Source organism: Capra hircus, chromosome 10, assembly GCF_001704415.2.
Source record: "Capra hircus breed San Clemente chromosome 10, ASM170441v1, whole genome shotgun sequence".
In the NCBI taxonomy this organism is placed as follows: Eukaryota; Metazoa; Chordata; class Mammalia; order Artiodactyla; family Bovidae; genus Capra; species Capra hircus.
The window spans coordinates 27,771,686-27,788,513 of NC_030817.1; the positions used below are offsets into that span (position 1 = coordinate 27,771,686).

At 40.2% G+C, this 16,828-nt stretch overlaps 1 protein-coding gene across 1 annotated transcript in view; it reads left to right on the forward strand.

Annotated features, from left to right (window-relative positions):
* KCNH5 (potassium voltage-gated channel subfamily H member 5) overlaps nt 3,343-16,828 on the forward strand; it is a 302,879-nt gene continuing 289,393 nt past the window's right edge. The window contains exon 1 of the mRNA XM_018053761.1: nt 3,343-3,429. Within this exon, the coding sequence (XP_017909250.1) occupies nt 3,357-3,429 (73 nt within the window). The 5' untranslated portion in view covers nt 3,343-3,356. The remainder of the gene's footprint in view (nt 3,430-16,828) is intronic.

A 16,828-nucleotide genomic window follows, 5' to 3' on the forward strand; every position in this document is an offset into this window, starting at 1 on the left:
GCCATAAGCAGAGGTCACAGAAAAATATCAGAAGAGGGGCAAAATCCAACTGTGTGTCTAAGCTCAGGTTTCCAGTTCCTCTTCTGCTTATACAGACTTCCCTGATGGCTCAGACAGCACAGAATCTGCCTGCAATGCAGGATACATGGGTTCGACCTTGGGGTTGGGAAGATCCCTTGGAGAAGGCAATGGATACCGACTTCAGTATTCTTGTCTGGAGAATTCCATGGAGCCTGGAGGGCTACAATCTATGGGGTCCCAAACAGTTGGACACAACTGAGAGATTTTGACTTTCATTTTCCTCTTAAATCACATACAATAAACTTCAGAAAGACAGCTGTAACCTCAGCCACCTCTCTGACTCCCGTCCTGGCAGGCTAATCACCAGGATCCAATCTGAACCTGAGCTCGTTGTTATTTCACTAAAGACACCCCAATGCATTTCTACTAAAAAACATGACAGAGGATGAGATGGCTGGATGGTATCACCGACTAGATGACTGTGAGTCTGAGTGAACTCCGGGAGTTGGTGATGGACAGGGAGGCCTGGCGTGCTGCGATCTATGGGGTCGCAAAGAGTCGGACACAACTGAGTGACTGAACTGAACTGATATATTTATAAGACATTTTAGTTATTGGGAAATAAACTGGCACCACCAAGGGTGCTTGGGGTAGAAATCAAGGCTGCCTGCCAGCATACTAAGTTGCTTCAGTCGTGTCCGACTCTTTGAGATCCTATGGACTGTAGCCCGCCAGGCTCCTCTGTCCATGGGACTCTTAAGGCAAGAATACTGGAGTAGGTTGCCACGCCTTCTTCTAGGGGATCTTCCTGACCCAGGGATAGAACCTGCGTCTCCTGTGGTTCCTGCATTGCAGGCGGATTCTTTACCATTGAGCCACTGGAGGAAGCCCAGAAAGCAAGGCTAGGCTAGTGTTATTCCAAGTCTCTTGATTTTGTGTGGAAAGAATCCTAGCAGAGCAAACTGCTTCTTACAGTGCATCAACCTTCCGGGTTTGATCAGTCGCCCAATCTCTGGAGGAACAGGTGGAAATTTCAGAGGAGAGGGAGAAAATGACCCTAAACTAAAGCCTGGATATTGGCTGTGTATTTATGTGTCTCTTGGCTACAGGCTAGCTTCCCTCCGGGATCAGAGGGTAAAGCGTCCTCCTGCATTGTGTTCAATCCCTGGGTCAGGAGGATCCCCTGGAGAAGGAAATGGCAACCCACTCTGGAACTCTTGCCTGGAAAATCCCATGGATGGAGGAGCCCGGTAGGTCACAGTCCATGGGGTTACAAAGAGTCGAACACGACTGAGCGACTTCATTTCACTCACTTTGGCTACAAGCTATGGCCCTTACACATACTGCTCTGGAGAGGGGGACAGTAACTTGAGACAAGTGACTGGTAATCTAGGGGTCTCCAAAGGAAGTCGAGACACCACCCCCGCTTCCCTATCCCCCTGCCCAGAGTAGGGGCGGAGCAGAGGTTATTTCCTCTGACCCCTTCCAGGGAGAATCCTACTGCTTCTGAGCAGCCCAGTTTGACCATTTCTAGCAAGGGTTATCTAGCACAGGTGCCAGCAAAGGGGACGCCCCCATCCAACTCTCCTTTAGCCTTCCTACTTTATGCTTTGCCTCGACACCAACCTCTGACCCGGCCTGAGCGCACTTTCTGTCCTCGCTCCTCAACACCGTTTATGCAGTCGTCCTTTCTAGACAGGCCCGGGCGAAGCTTCCGGAGCGAAAGCCTTAGATCAGTTTCTTCTTAAACTTGAGCAAGAATATTTATCCGGAGGGCTTCTTAAAGCATTGTTAGCCCCAGCTCCCAGAGTTCCTGGTTTTCGAGCTCTGGGGTAGAGCCGAATAATTTGCATTTTAAACAAGTTCTTAGGAGGTGCTTCCAGTCCGGGACCCCTTAGAACCACGGCTTTAGATTAAAGGAGGTATCCTTGCTGTCATGAGCGCCCTCATTTCTTTCCCTCTGTTTCCCCAGTCCCTTCGCACTTAGGCTATTTTCCCTTCTCCGTCACAGACTCTGGCTTGTGGGCTCTGTTTTTAAGGATTCCCCTCCTGTCGCCCATTCCGAGCTTTGTTGTAAACGATTCCCGCTCGCAGGCTCCGGTCCTGGGCAGCTCCGCGCCCACGCCTTCACTGTTTTTCCACCGCAAACGCTGCTCGTTGCACTCTCCTTCTCTCGGAGGGTGAATTGGTCACCCTCTTCCCCTACTCGTTTCATTAAGCGCAACCTTTCCCGCAACTTAGCGGCGGTGGGGCTTGCCGCTCGCCTCTGCGCTCCGCAGCCCTGGGAAGGATCCCAGTGCAGTCGCAGCGCCCCACCGCGCGCCAGACCGAGCCTGGGGTGCAGGGGCCATTTCCGGCCCCCGCCCTGCCCAGCTTTGCGCTCGGACCTTATCTGGCTCTGGCTCCAAGGCGTTGGCTAGGGCGGGTGCAGAGAGCTCCCCTGTTAAGCTTCGGGCGCGCAAGCCCAGAGGGGGGCAGTAGCAGCGTCAGGTGGCTGCTCTGCGTCCCCGCGCGCCGCCCAGTCAGTCCCCTTTCCGCTCTCAGCCTGGGCTGGAGCGGGAGATGATCAACACCTCCGCCCCAGCAGCCGCGTTCCCGGGAGCAGTCAGGACTCGGGATCTTGGCTGGAGAAACCGAGATGTGACCCCCTGTGACTGCCCATTGCTCTCTTTGGCATCCTGCCTGCCTCTCCCCACTTTCTCGCCCTCTCCAGGGCCCCATTGGACAGCCAGCATTAGCCTCGATCTCCAGGGAGAGAAGAGCGGCCGCCCGGCGCACGGCCGGGCAGAAGTTGGGCTCAGCGGGGCAGCCCCGAACGAGCCGTGCCAGAGGGGTGGATGAGGGAAGGGAGAGAGGAAGGGGCAGCAAAGGGTCTAGAAGAGAGGGCTTTGAGTGGGCTTTTCCTGCTCCCTCAGCCCCGGTGGTCGGGGCAGGGGGAGAAATGCTGAGCCCGCGCCTAGGTGACCGCCGCCGCGACAACAGCCTCAGCGGCAGCTTCAGCATCAACACCGGCGGGACAGCGACAGCGGGGGCGGCGCAGGCGCACTGTGCCCCGCGGAGCCTGCAGTTCCCGAGCCCCGTGCGCGGCACCGCCACAGTCTGGGCAGCGGCGGCCGGGGCAGTGCTACTACCATGAACTGCCTGGTCCTTCTCCCCAGAGCTGCTCATCCGGGTCGGGCTGGAGACGCAGTCAGGGGACCCCGCCGCCGCCGCCGCGACCCCTCTTCTTTCGGCTCGATCTTCTCTTCCACCTTTTCCTCTTCTTGCTCCACCTTCTCTTCCTGCAACCCCCCCTCCCCCGCCGCGGATCCTGGCCGCTGCTCTTTAGACCCAGGATGCCGGGGGGCAAGAGAGGGCTGGTGGCACCGCAGAACACGTTTCTGGAAAACATCGTCAGGCGCTCCAGTGGTAAGAAGAGTTACAGTCAGAACACCCCTCCACCTGCATCCTGCCCACCCACGCCCCCCATCCACCTCATCTCATCCCTCTCCCAAGGGGGGAAGGGGATACGGACGGCCCTTCCCAGTGGCTTCAGTTATCAGCTGGACCTGATGTGAGGTGGGGGTGGGAACGAGGCGGCAGAAGGAAAGTTTGTTGCAGCCCCTCCCCAGGACGTACTCACCCCCCTCCCACCTGTCCAGAGCCGGGAGCAGAGGAAGTCGAAGGGGAGCGGCGGGTAGGGAGGAGGTTCAGCTGGAGAACAGAGTTGAGTTTGTTGAGGGATGTCTTTCTTGCTCATCTTTCCACCACATTTTTCTTTTTTAAATCAAGTAGACTGCAGAGACTGATCAAATTTTTAATCTCGGTGGAAGGGCTTCCCTTAAGTTGGGAATGGCTGTGAAAGTGGCTCCTTAAGATTTAAGTCTCTGAGATGGCTTTCAGGCCCAATGGGTACCGTTGAAAGGAGTCTAGTGTTTGGGAGTGTGCTTGGAGTTGAACCTAAGAAAGAGTCGGTTCTGGAAAAAGGGAAAGGCGATTATTTTGGTCAAATTTGAAGTTTCTTTTTCCTGAGGCATTGGTCTTTGTTGATCTATATGATATATTTGATTTGACTTAAACAGGAGAAATGTAGAGGGGAAGCAATAGCTACTGTGCTTTTAAAGTAACTAAAGAAACAATTTAAAAAATACCGTCCTACTTTGCTACTGAGGCTAGGATTTTCTTGCATTAGAGTGACTTTAAATTTCTGTCCATTTGTGCATTCATTTCCTCTAAGATATCTGAATGGGGGGATGGTTATATATTTCACCTTTTAGGACCTTGTAAACTTTGCATTTTACTGAAATATATATCTTCTTGTTTTCAAATCTTTTATATAACTTTTAATTTTACAAGCAAGATGTGTAAAATATGCTTTAAAGTTGTTCCTTTTTTCCTTCAGAAGCCAGTTATTTTATTTTGAGATCCTTTGCTTGGAGAATTATGAGAAAGACATTTCTGCATATTAATTACAGTAGATCTTGGACTAAAGCAGTGGAAATGCTCTATGCAGTTCCATAATCATTGTTTAATCATTCATTCATTCAATTAAACAATATTTATTTGGATGCCTTATACAAGAGACACTCTGTGGGGTCCTTTGGATAAAAAATGATTAAGACACTTCTGCTTTCAAAAAGCTCCCTGCTTAGTGGGCAAGACAGAGAGAGACACAATTGTGCTTTTCCTGAATTGGTAGATTAGGTTGTGTTAATTCTTAGGATATAATCTCTTCTGAAACCAGGTTTGCAAATATTTCCCTTGATTTTGGGACTGTAATGTAAGCGTCCCAAGGTACTTTTCATCAATCTCTGACATGGTATTAGGCTTTAATTTGTGACTTTTGACTTTATTTCTTCCTATTTTATCAATGTCTGTTTCAAGTCTTGAACTGACTTTTTGGGGTTGGAAAAAATGGCTAATAGGCCTGGTCTAGTTTTAAAAAATAACTATAATATTTTTAGCCATTCCAGTGTGATTTTGAATGTGTTTGATTTTTATGATAAAATAAAATATGAACTCATTATGGTAGATGATTTATGTGTTTATACATTATTTCCTATATTAATATTGTATAGAAATCTGGAGTACAAAGGGATATTACTTTTAAAACAACCAGTTTGGGAAATTTAAAGTTTATTGGAATTAACTATTTAAGATATAGCTTTTAAGATAGAGCCCCTTTTTTTCAGCTTTCTCATCCTCTTGGGTTATTTCAACTCCATGCAGTTTGGTCTGCAAGAGGACTTTTAAGAGAAGGCCTTAAAAAAATCTGGAGGGTTCTCTATCGCTCTGCATGGTAACTAGAAAGTAGATGAGAATTGACTGAAGTTTACTCTTATAGCATCTTTGGATGAAACTTCTTATACAGACTGAAACTATGAGCCAGTTTGTAGAATATCTCTTATTTCTGATATACCATGAAATTATGACTTACTTTATGTGGCTTAGAAATAGCTGCTTCTATTGCCTCCATATTAAATCCACTATCCAAATTAATGAACGTTTTATCTTTTTTACACTTCATGTTATAATTGCTTCACTGGCATAATGTTTCTTTTCCATGGATAGCATGAAGTACAAATGAAAATTCATCTGTTTTCGCATTTTAAATATCACCTCTAATTGCTTGTGGCTAACTTTCAATACAGCTACTCAAAACCTCTCAGCTTTGTTTGAAATGTGTTAGGTATTTGAGGTAAGTATATGTCCTTGTGTATGTAATCAGTACTGAAATGTCTCAGTGCCACTTAACACAGGAAGTACCTCAGAAACTGAGAATTACAGGGTTCAGTTTTGTGGGAATATCCCATAGTTGTCACTTCTGTATGATTTGGCAGAGAAATCAAAAAATTCATTCTGAGAAATTGTTTAATTGAGATTAACAGAAAATACCCATCAGGGTTCTCACAGATGGATTGAGTTTGTCACAGTAAAGATTTCATTATTCAATAACTTAACAACATTGAAAGTGATGTATTGGCAGAGCTTTAGTGGAAAAAAAGGGAAGCAGTACTCCCAGTATATTTAAGAAAAAGAAAGATGGTTTGGGATTGACTATTTACCTGTACTCCATGAAATTCTTCTCTTTCTGATACAACCTCATTTTCTTCTTATGAAAAGATCAGATCTTTTAGTGAGAATCAGATGGAGTAGAAACATAGGTAGAGATGAACACAGATGAAATACAGACAGGTATCCACTCAGACACAAAGATAGGTGCAGAGGAAATACATTCTTTCACACACTCAATGGGCAAAAGAGAGATGTAAAAAGTAGCAGAATACAGAGAGGGAGGGAACAGGAAGTAGGGGAGAGAGAAAAGGAGGGATACAAGCTTTTATTTATTAGGCTATCACTAATGAGCTGAAATCTCAGTCAATTAGAAATCCATCAGAATACTTCTTGATGAAGAACAAAAGAGCAAGAAGTGTGATATATTTGGGTATAGTGTTTAAACATGAGGATTTCCTAATAGAGTTCCAAACTCCTCAGTTGCAATTTTCCAGAATAACGGTGCTGTATTCTTTGCCCTAGAGTGGCACTATAGCCTATTTGCTCTTATTTTACGCTTCTTGAGATTGGGTTTTTATTTTCCTTATTTAGTTGACTCAGTCTGTTATGGGAAAGCATTTCAAATTGTTATTGGTGATTCAAAGTCTATAAAATAAAATAATGAGGGCCATTGAGTAGGATAGATACAAACATACTATATAGCCAAATACCCAAATGGTAGAAGTAGGAAATTCCTCTTTTTAGTTTTAAGATAAAAGATAAGATCATTTTTAGACAAATTAAAGGAATTACAATCATTACATGTGATTCTAATAGGTAGAGAGTGCACATTATTTAAGAAGTTGTAAAGGTCAAGAGCATAAACGCAACAGCAAAATTTAGATACATTTTTGGCTAGTAAAATCAAAATATGTAGTTAGGAAGATAAGGTTTAGGAACTATGTGGCGAGTTCATTACAGGCATGCAATGTCTCATAGAAGGCTTCCATCCAAAGAGCGTACTGACTGAATCTGTGTCTGAAACATTATTAGGTTAGCTTTCCTTATTTAAATTTCAGTATTTTTGCAAGCTCTTCATCCATATGTTTTGGGCTGTAGGGAGCAGTACACTTATGGGTAGAGGATAGGTACCTGAAAGAAAGTAGCAGTTTTTTAAAGACTTTTAGGTGGAACTTTAGATTTAAACAAAACAAAATATTTCCAAGGGCTTCAATGTGATTACTGCTTTGGGCAGTACGGTTTTGTGTATATGTTGTCTTTGATTCCTTAGCAAATAGGCAGACATTATTAGTTTGAGTGACAGTAAGCTAGTTGCCATTTTGAAATTTTTAACTATAAAATAATTTCTTTTAAATTAGAATATAGCTATTGTTCTTTAATATTTTAGACATTAGGAAAAAATAGAAGTGTTTTCTTTTTAGAGGAAAAAAAGGGGCCCAGGAAAGAAGAAAACAGAAAAAGCACTATTTTATGAACTGCTTACCCTTCAAGAGAAGCAACTCAGTATACTCAGTTTTCCATTTTACTCGAAATACCTTCCCAAGTACTTTCTTTGCTCTTACCAATAGGAAAATCTAAAATAATTTTTGTGCTATAGTTAATATTTGTAAAAACTGAGATCTTCAATGAGACCCTATAGGAGAGGAAGTGGAAAACGAGTGATTAAAAAATAAAGAATGACTCATAAATATCATCCAATTTAAAAAAATGATGAAGGACAAATTTTTTGGGGGGATAGTGTACTTGATATTTTTTCTTGAAAGATCTGAAACATTCTTCAGGGGATATTGATAAAGCCACTGAGAATTTCTGAAGCTTTGGTTTATCCAAGTCTTATGATGTATCAGTTCTACTTTTAAAATATCATAGAGGTTGAAATTACACTGACCACTTCCTAAATTATATTTATATGTAAGCCAGAGTATTGCCCCATGCTTCAGAGTCCACATTGCCTTATATAACAGATGCAGTACTTTGTTGACTAGGGAGCTGCTTATCCCAGGACATCCTTGTGTTCACTAGAAATTGCTCTGTTTGTCTGTCTTTTGCTTGATTCCAGAAGTAGTCCAGTTCGGTTCAGTCGCTCAGTTGCGTCCACCCCTTTGCGACCCCATGGACTTCAGAGGTAGAGTGTATAAGAAATCCACACGCTTGGCTGTGTGTCAACTGCCCTACTAAAAGAAACCTATAGCGCAGTATTCTATAGAGTAGAAGGGAGTAGCTCTGATTGTTTTGACAGTGACTGAGTAAATTTCAGTCTAAACTGAAACTCCTTTTAAAACTAAAAGGAGTCTTTTAGTTTAGTCAATATTTATCTATTGCTTTCATTGTTAATAACAGCTGCTTGCTAGCATGGAGGAACAATGCTTCTACATTCTCCAGCCTTTAGTCTAGGAAAAGGTTGCACTGTTCTCCAGAGTACTGTAGTTAAGATTCACCACAAGAGGGCACTATAGGTTCTGCCACAGGTAAACTGATTTATATCTGTTTCTCTTTTCTGTCCTTTTCCTCATTTGGGGGTTAAAAATCAATGAAGTTAGTTGTCACTCTTGGCAGAAAATATCTAAAATAGAAGATCTTTAAGAAAGTGAAATGAAGAAAGGAATTGAAATCTTATATTAGTTGATGATAACCAACATTTTCTGACTGAATGTGATATTAGTAAAAACAGTTTATGGAAACAAATTCAAATTTTAGATTAGTATGACATTCACTTTAGCAGATGAACAAAATGTTATTGTAACCATCTCAGTGTGGTGATAATATATATAAAATATGAAGTTTTGCAGAATAATTATGTATAAATAATGTTCACATTAGAAGGATGAATACATATTTTCTGTTTCAACAAAAAATTTCCTCATCAGATGTCTTAATATAATTTTGATTAAGTTTGATCAAGTAGAATCAGTTCATGATAGTGCTTTGATTTTATTAAAAGATAGTTTACAAATTTACAGATACTTACCTAGGATGTTACATGATTATAGTAGTTCAATGTTATACAAACTTTAAAAATAAAATACAGAGCTAAAATATTCTTCAAAGTTTTCCAAACTTATTAAACTCTCAAAAAATATGATTGGAGGTATAGTACTTCTTTAAGAGGTTTTATTTCTTGTCTGTCATCAAGTTTGAATTTTGGTTTTAGGGATTTTTTTTTCTCTTTTTGGTACGGTTAGAAACCATATTTTGAGAGATGCTCTGAAATGTCGCAAACAAAATCAAGTTTTAGTGGGAAAAATTAAAATGTGTCATACAGTACTTTTATGAATAACATAGATACAGTGTGAAAGCAAATAAACCTGAATAACAAGTCACAAACCAGTGGTAATTATTGTGGAAATTGAGGTCAAAGAAAATAGCCTTTATGTGTTGTAAGAAATGGACATTTGTAAAATATTTTTCTTTACTAACAGAATTTTAAAAACTCCAGTCTCATGTTCTTGCCACGTACACAATAAAGCAAAATAGTAGCTGTGTGAAATGATGGACATGTTGATCAGCTTGATTGTATATGATATCAAGTTATCAAGTTATATACTTAAATATATACAATTTTTATTTGTCAGTTATACCTGAGCAAGCCTGAAAAAACATCCTCAGTGTATTTCACTAAATACGCTAGCTTAATAATGTAGGATATAGCTCCTTTTCGTCATTGAAGAATGACTAAAAAGAGTCATTTGAATATTCTCATTTTACATAATGTAGATGTTTTAATATTGGAAAGACTTGGTCTTGAAAGATAGTTGATCAAATGAACACTGACAATATTGTCACATATTTCAGAGTGCATTTTAGACATTATTTTAATATTTGGTTGTTCATGAATTACTAATGCAAAGAAGTATTTGTATACATTCTAGATAATGGTTTTTTGATATATTAAGCTTTCACATGGGAAAAGATAAAATTAAATAAAAAATGAAATAATTTATAGAGGAAGAGTGGTTGAAAAGCAATTTGAAATCTTATTGAAATGGATTTCTTTCTTTATTGGGTCTGGTTCCATCAGGGAAACATAAGTACTAAGTCCTATTGATTTCACAAGATATATGATTTTAGATCTGAGCTTAGGTGCACAATCAGCAGTTTCTAGAGATAATGACAAATAACTGGGAAGTCAGGGAAATGTTGGTATATGGACTAAGCTGCTTGAGGATATGGGTTATACCTTACACATACCTTTATGTCCTCCACTGTGAAGAGCACATAACACTATGTACTCGTTGAATAAATGTTTTTTTAATTTTGTCTCCAAAATTAACCAAGTCTAGAATCGATGTTTTTCTAAAACACCGCTGATTAAATCTATTAGGTAAGCTTGTATCAGTAATTGCATAGTTTAAAATATTTAGATAACCAATGTGTAGATCTGAACATGGAAATCACATTGAATGGGGAAAATCAGATGGGACTCGAGAGCGTGAGAGGTGAATGTGTGAGTGATCTCACATTCATCTTTTATTGCAACTGGATATACAGCTGAAATAGTTCCTATCATTTTTTGTTCTGATTTCCAAGGCTTAAAATGTAGACTATTTTATATAGGAAATAACTTTATAAATTTGTTGATTCTAATTAATTCTTTTTGTAAAACAATTTTGCATTAGGCGTTATTGATGGTAAGTTTTATCCTTGGGAATTGGTCTATATCAATTTATGTATCTTCTGAGTGAGTTCCGCCTTGAGAAGCAGCTGGCAGTCCTGTGCAGTAATCAGAAGAGGCAGGATAGATTTTGGCTTGTTAGAGCCTGCAGGGTCAGCCTCAGGTCGCCAAGTTTAACTGGAAAACAACTCACTTAGATTAAGAAAGAGCAAAAGTTCATCTTTATCCTCATCTTTTCTGTAAGCCTTTTCATGTCTCCTGGCATATTTTTAATTTGGGACAAATTATAGCACAATGAGTTTATTTTCATAGTGTTGAGAGAATAGAGAAAATTTTCAATGAGGATTAAACAGTCTGGGAATAAACTCACCTAAAATAACTCCCATCCTTTTGCTTGACCTTCATACTCTTTCTAGTTAATCATTCACTAATTCAATAATTTGACATAAATTTGTTGAGTGCCCACCATGTACTAGACTCTGATCTAAGCACTGGGGCTGCACATTGAACACAATGATAAAACAAATGTTTCTTCCCCGTCCCCTTTTTCTTTCTGTGATGGGCAGTGTACAGACTGGTTAGGCACCATGGGTTCTGGAGGCTTGCATTAAAGTCCTGGCTCTGATGCTTACTAGCTCTGTGACGAACTTGTCTGTCCCTAGTTTTCTGCTCTGCAAAATGCAAGTATTAATAGTGCCTAGCTTACGGTGCTGAAGTGAGGATTAAATGAGAAGATATGTGCAAAGTGCTGAGAACAGAGCCTGGCACTTAACAAGTTCCAGGTCAGTATTAGTGTAGCTAGTTATTGTTGTTATTTAGATGTTTAATACTTTGAATGCACCATTTGTAGTTGATGCCTTTAATTCTTGGTCACCACTTCCTTTCGAACCCGCTTTCAGTGGATTTCTGACTAAACTGAAATGTTGAGACTTCCCAGAAGGTTACAAGTGAGCATTCCTGTGAATCCAGAAACCTTTCATTTGTCCATATTTTTCTAGTTTTGCAGGATTTAAGACTCTGCTCCCCTATCCTCTCCTCACTTTTTGGCTTTCATGACTTTGTTCTTTCTCTTGCCTTTTTCCCTTTCATTTTCTATTCTCTTTCCACTCCCCTTCCCTCCCATCCCCTCCTTTCTCCCCTTCCAAAGGGGGAGGTTCAACTCAGGTTCAACTTTCAACTGTCTTTCTTACATTTATACCCTTCTTTTCAGAGCAAGTTTGAATTTAAACTTTATCCTTTCTGTTCTCCAGTTCCATGTAACCAGTGGCCTACAAAATTTCTCCTGTGCTCCCCACAAGTTATCTAAAACTCAGTGTGGTCACAGCATTGAATTTATCATTGTTTGTGGTGTCAAGCAGACTTACCTCCTTTGGTATTTCCTCATTTCTGTCAAAGGTGTCTTTAATATTTTAATTATTTAGTCTAGAAATTTTAGGGTCATTTTTGGCTTCCCATGCATTATAATACTAGTCTTACTTCATAACCAGATTAGTAATCTCTAGGGGTAAGAAATTTGCTGTATATTCCTGCTGTACTCTTTATAAGTGCTGGGTGCAGGGTGAGTGGATTCATGATAGTTCAGGGTACTGACTCATCTCAGGGCATCAGATGTGTCCATAACTGGCATCACGTATGGCCAATGTGTACAAGTATGATGGACTAAAGTAGGAGTTACAGGTTGAAAGAAGAGTTGCATCATTAACTGGGCCCAGAAATGAAAGATCTCCTCTGAGAGTGAGGAATGAAAGGTGTGATATGTTCTTCTTGTTCACTCCTAAGCAGCCTCTTTTTCTGCTAGAGCAACCATAGTCAAGGTAACTGGTCATCTTTCTTGAACTCTATAGGGCAGAAAACAGTGCTCTCAACAGATAAAAGGCATTTCCATCTTGTCTCGACACAGACTTCTGTCCTGACTCTAGCCATCGCTCTAGGTGACATCTAGGACTCTACAGAATTACAGTGTTAATGATTACCTTGCAGGGTTGCTGGACAGATTCAGCAAACTCACAAATGTGGTGGCTCTGGCACTGTGCCTCTTCAAGGGCTTAAAAAATATTCACCTGTTCCTATTTTTCTCTAAAGTTGGGGTGATTTTTTCTTTTTTTTTTTTAACCTGAATAAAGGAAATATTAAATAGCTGAGACTTTCTTAAGTTTTATCCTGGTGGATCTTAGGGGCATGCATTTGGCTCCACTTTACCAAGGGCATACTTATTTGGAGAAAAAAACAAAACAAACACCGTTCTTCCCTACAATGACAACAACAAAAAACTACTACTTACAGTCAAAGAAGTATCAGTTCTTTTTGCCTCAGTAATTGGTAATGCTTGGATAAGCTCAAGAAGAAGGCAGAAATTTAGCTTCTTTTTGTAACCAGCTCAGTTAAATCTGGCCAAAGGAGAGAAATTTGAATATGTGATCTGTATCTTTCCCTTGAACAATTAGCTCCTATTGCATAGATAGTAGAAATTAAAAAAATATATATATAGGACAAAGCTTTAGCAATTAATTGGATTATAAATGTATTTAGAAAAGCCTCGCTTCTATTTTTCTACCAGGTGTGGAGGTGAGACTAGTCTTTTAATTGAAATTCTTCATTAGTTATCTTGCCATTAGTGTTTGATAGCCTTAAAAGGTAAACTCTAAAGGAAATAGAATCTCTTTATAACAGCTGCAGTTCATTTACAAAAATACGGTTTGTTTATTTTCAAGATTGAAAATGATGCTTAAACATTAAGTATGTAATACTTTGCCCCACTGATAAACATAACTTGACTGATTTAGCTTCTATCCAAGATTATGTAACTAGTGAATGTTTTACATCCTTGTGTATTTTAAGAAATATCATTGTAATAAAATTCAGTAAAAATTTGTTTTTAGCTACATGGGTGAAGATTTTCTGTTGTACTATGAGACTACAAATCACATAGGCCATCATTGCAGTTATCTTTTATTTTTAATGATGCTGACGAGTGTACTTTTAAGGAACATATCTTTCATGAAGAAAACACCAGCTATTAAAAGTAGAAACCTTGAATTGTTGGACATTCTTTTATGTGTGTGTGTATAGAAATATTTTCTATAACAAAATTGCTATTTTTCTACCATTAGAATTTCAGGAATATATGTTAAAATAGCTTGTGAATCCTGAATCACTTTGGCTGGATGGAAAAATGAATTTAATGCCATCAAAGAAACACAGAAACTTAAAAATGTACCTTTGATCTTGAAGGAGATGAAAAGTGGAGGCATATTTTTATCTTTAATGACAGCTGAACAAGTTTGAATAAATTAACAGATTTTTTTTGCATATTTCAAACTCCCACAGTGATGGTCTGCTTAATGTTGCCAATATTATTATGTAATAATTAGTCTCATTGTGAAAGGTACAAAGCGTATGTGTCTACACACACACATACACATACGCTCACACACATTTCTTTGATACAGAGCTGTAGGATAAATGTATATTTGTGAGGACTGAGACATACCAGTCTTATATTCTGTTGTTGACATAGTAGAAGTGGGTAACACACCTACCAGAAATCAACATTGTGGATGTGGGCATGACAGATAAATTATTTATGCTTTTGTTTAGCCATCTGTGCCAGGATTTTATTTAACCCAGATAAAATGTGCTATATGTGCCTCAGGGATTGTTCTGCTGTTTCTGTTCTCTGAAACTTAAATATATCTATAGATACCACTCACCCAGAAGACAAGTTTAAAAAGTAATATGTGCTACATGATTTAAATTCACAAGTTTCCAGAGTTCAGGGAAATCTGTGTTGGAACACCTAGTCTTTTTTTTTTTTTTTAATAGAACTGTTCATTCTTTAAAAAAAAAAAAAAACTTAGCACAATCCTTATCTATATTCTTGACAATGTCTATCATTGCTCTAATAATTATTTATTGACTGTATGACTTTAAGAATAAGAATTTTTCTATTTGATTTGATCATTCAGCAAACTTGTGTGTGTATACAGTGGTGAACCAACAGACATGGTCTCTGCCCTCATGGAACTTGTAGTCTGGTGTGGAAACGCATTTCACCAACCCAAACCAAATATAAATTATAAATTGTGGTAAGCATTTTGAAGGAACAGGGGAAGGTACTGTGGTTAAGTGTATTAGAGACTAATTTTGACTGGGAGATGGTGTCTGGGAAGACATTCCTAAGAAAGTAGTGTTGAATTCAGACCTAAGCTGCTGCTGCTACTGCTGCTAAGTCGCTTCAGTTGTCTCCGACTCTGTGCGACCCCATAGGTGGCAGCCCACTAGGGTCCTCTGTCCCTGGGATTCTCCAGGCAAGAACACTGGAGTGGGTTGCCATTTCCTTCTCCAATGCAGGAAAGTGAAAAGTGAAAGTCACAGTCGTGCCTGACTCTTCGCGACCCCATGGACTGGCGCCTACCAGGCTCCTCTGTCCATGGGATTTTCCAGGCAAGAGTACTGGAGTGGGGTGCCATTGCCTTCTCCGTCAGACCTAAAGTAAGAAGTAAATAGATGATGAATGGACAGAAGAATATTTCAGACAGAGAAAACTTGTAAACAGTCCTAAGAGGAAAGAGAAAATGAGTGGCTGGGTTTGTGAAGCTTAGAAGCCAGTGTAGTTGTTCTCAGTGGACAAACAAAGAGAAATGTGGAAAACCAGGGTGGAGAGACAGAACCCTGACTGTTCAGGGAAAGGCTTTGCTTTGTACTCCAAGTGCAGTGGACAGATCTGGCTACAGGGGTCACTTGCTGTATAATGGCAAGTTGGGTTGGAGGAAAGGACAGTGCTAGTAGGGGACTAGCCAGGAGACTCTTGTGATAGTCTGGGCAAGAAATGGTGGAAGATTTTGCCTGGGATGGTACCTGTAGAGTTTAAGAGAAGTGGTTGCTTCTGCTGGTAAAATTACTGGGGTTTAGTGTTGAAGTTTGAACCAGTCCATTATGTCCAGTTCTAACTGATGCTTCTTGTCCTGCATATAGGTTTCTCAGGAGGCAGGTAAGGTGGTCTGACAGACCAGTCTCTTCAAGAATATTCCATAGTTTGTTGTGATCCACATAGTCAAAGGTTTTTGGGTAGTCAATGAAGCAGAAGTAGATATTTTTCTGGAATTCCCTATCATCCAGCGATTGTTGGCAGTTTGATCTCTGGTTCTCCTGCCTTTTCTAAATCCAGCTTGTACATCTTGAAGTTCTCAGTTCATGTACTGCTGAAGCCTAGCTTGAAGGATTTTGAGTATTACCTTGCTAGTATGTGAAATGAGCACAATTCTATGGTAATTTGAACATTCTTTGGCATTGCCTTTCTTTGGGATTGGAATGAAAACTGACTTATTCCAGTCCTGTGTCCACTGCTGAGTTTTCCAAATTTGCTGGCATATTGAATGTGGCACTTTCACAGCATCATTTTTTTAGGATTTGAAAGAGCTCAGCTGTAATTCCATCACCTCCACTAGCTTTGTTTGTAGCAGTGCTTGCTAAGGCCCACTCAACTTCACACTCCAGGATATCTGGCTCTATGTGAGTGACCGACTACACCATTGTGATTATCTGGGTGATTAAGACCTTTTTTGTACAGTTCAGTGTATTCTTTCTGTGCTGCTTTTTCTTAATCTCTTCTGCTTCTATTAGGTCTTTGCCATTTCTGTCCTTTATTATGCCCATTTTGCATGAAATGTTCCCTTGATATCTACAATTTTCTCAAAGATATCTCTAGTCTTTCCTATTCTATTGTTTTCCTCTGTTTTGTTGCATTGTTCACTTAAGAAGGCTTTCTTATCTTTCCTTGCTTTTCTCTGGAATTCTGCATCCAGTTGGGTATATCTTTCCCTTTCTCCTTTGCCTTTCACTTCTCTTCTTTCCTGAGCTATTTGTAAGCCCTCCTCAACCACTTTGCTTCTTGCATTTCTTTTTCTTGGGAATGGTTTTGGTCACCACTTCCTGTGCAGTGTTATGAATCTCCGTCCATAGTTCTTCAGGCACTCTGTCTACCAGATCTAATCCCTTGAATCTGTTCGTCACCTCCACTGTGTAATCACAAGGGATTTGATTTAGGTCATACCCAAATGGCTTTATTCAATTTGAGCCTGAATTTTGCAAAAGGATGAATTGCAATAAGTGATGAATTGGATGGCATGAATGAAGAGATGTGAAGCAAGGGGTTTTGACTCAAGCACCTGGGAATAGATGGAGGTAGGGATGGAGATGGGG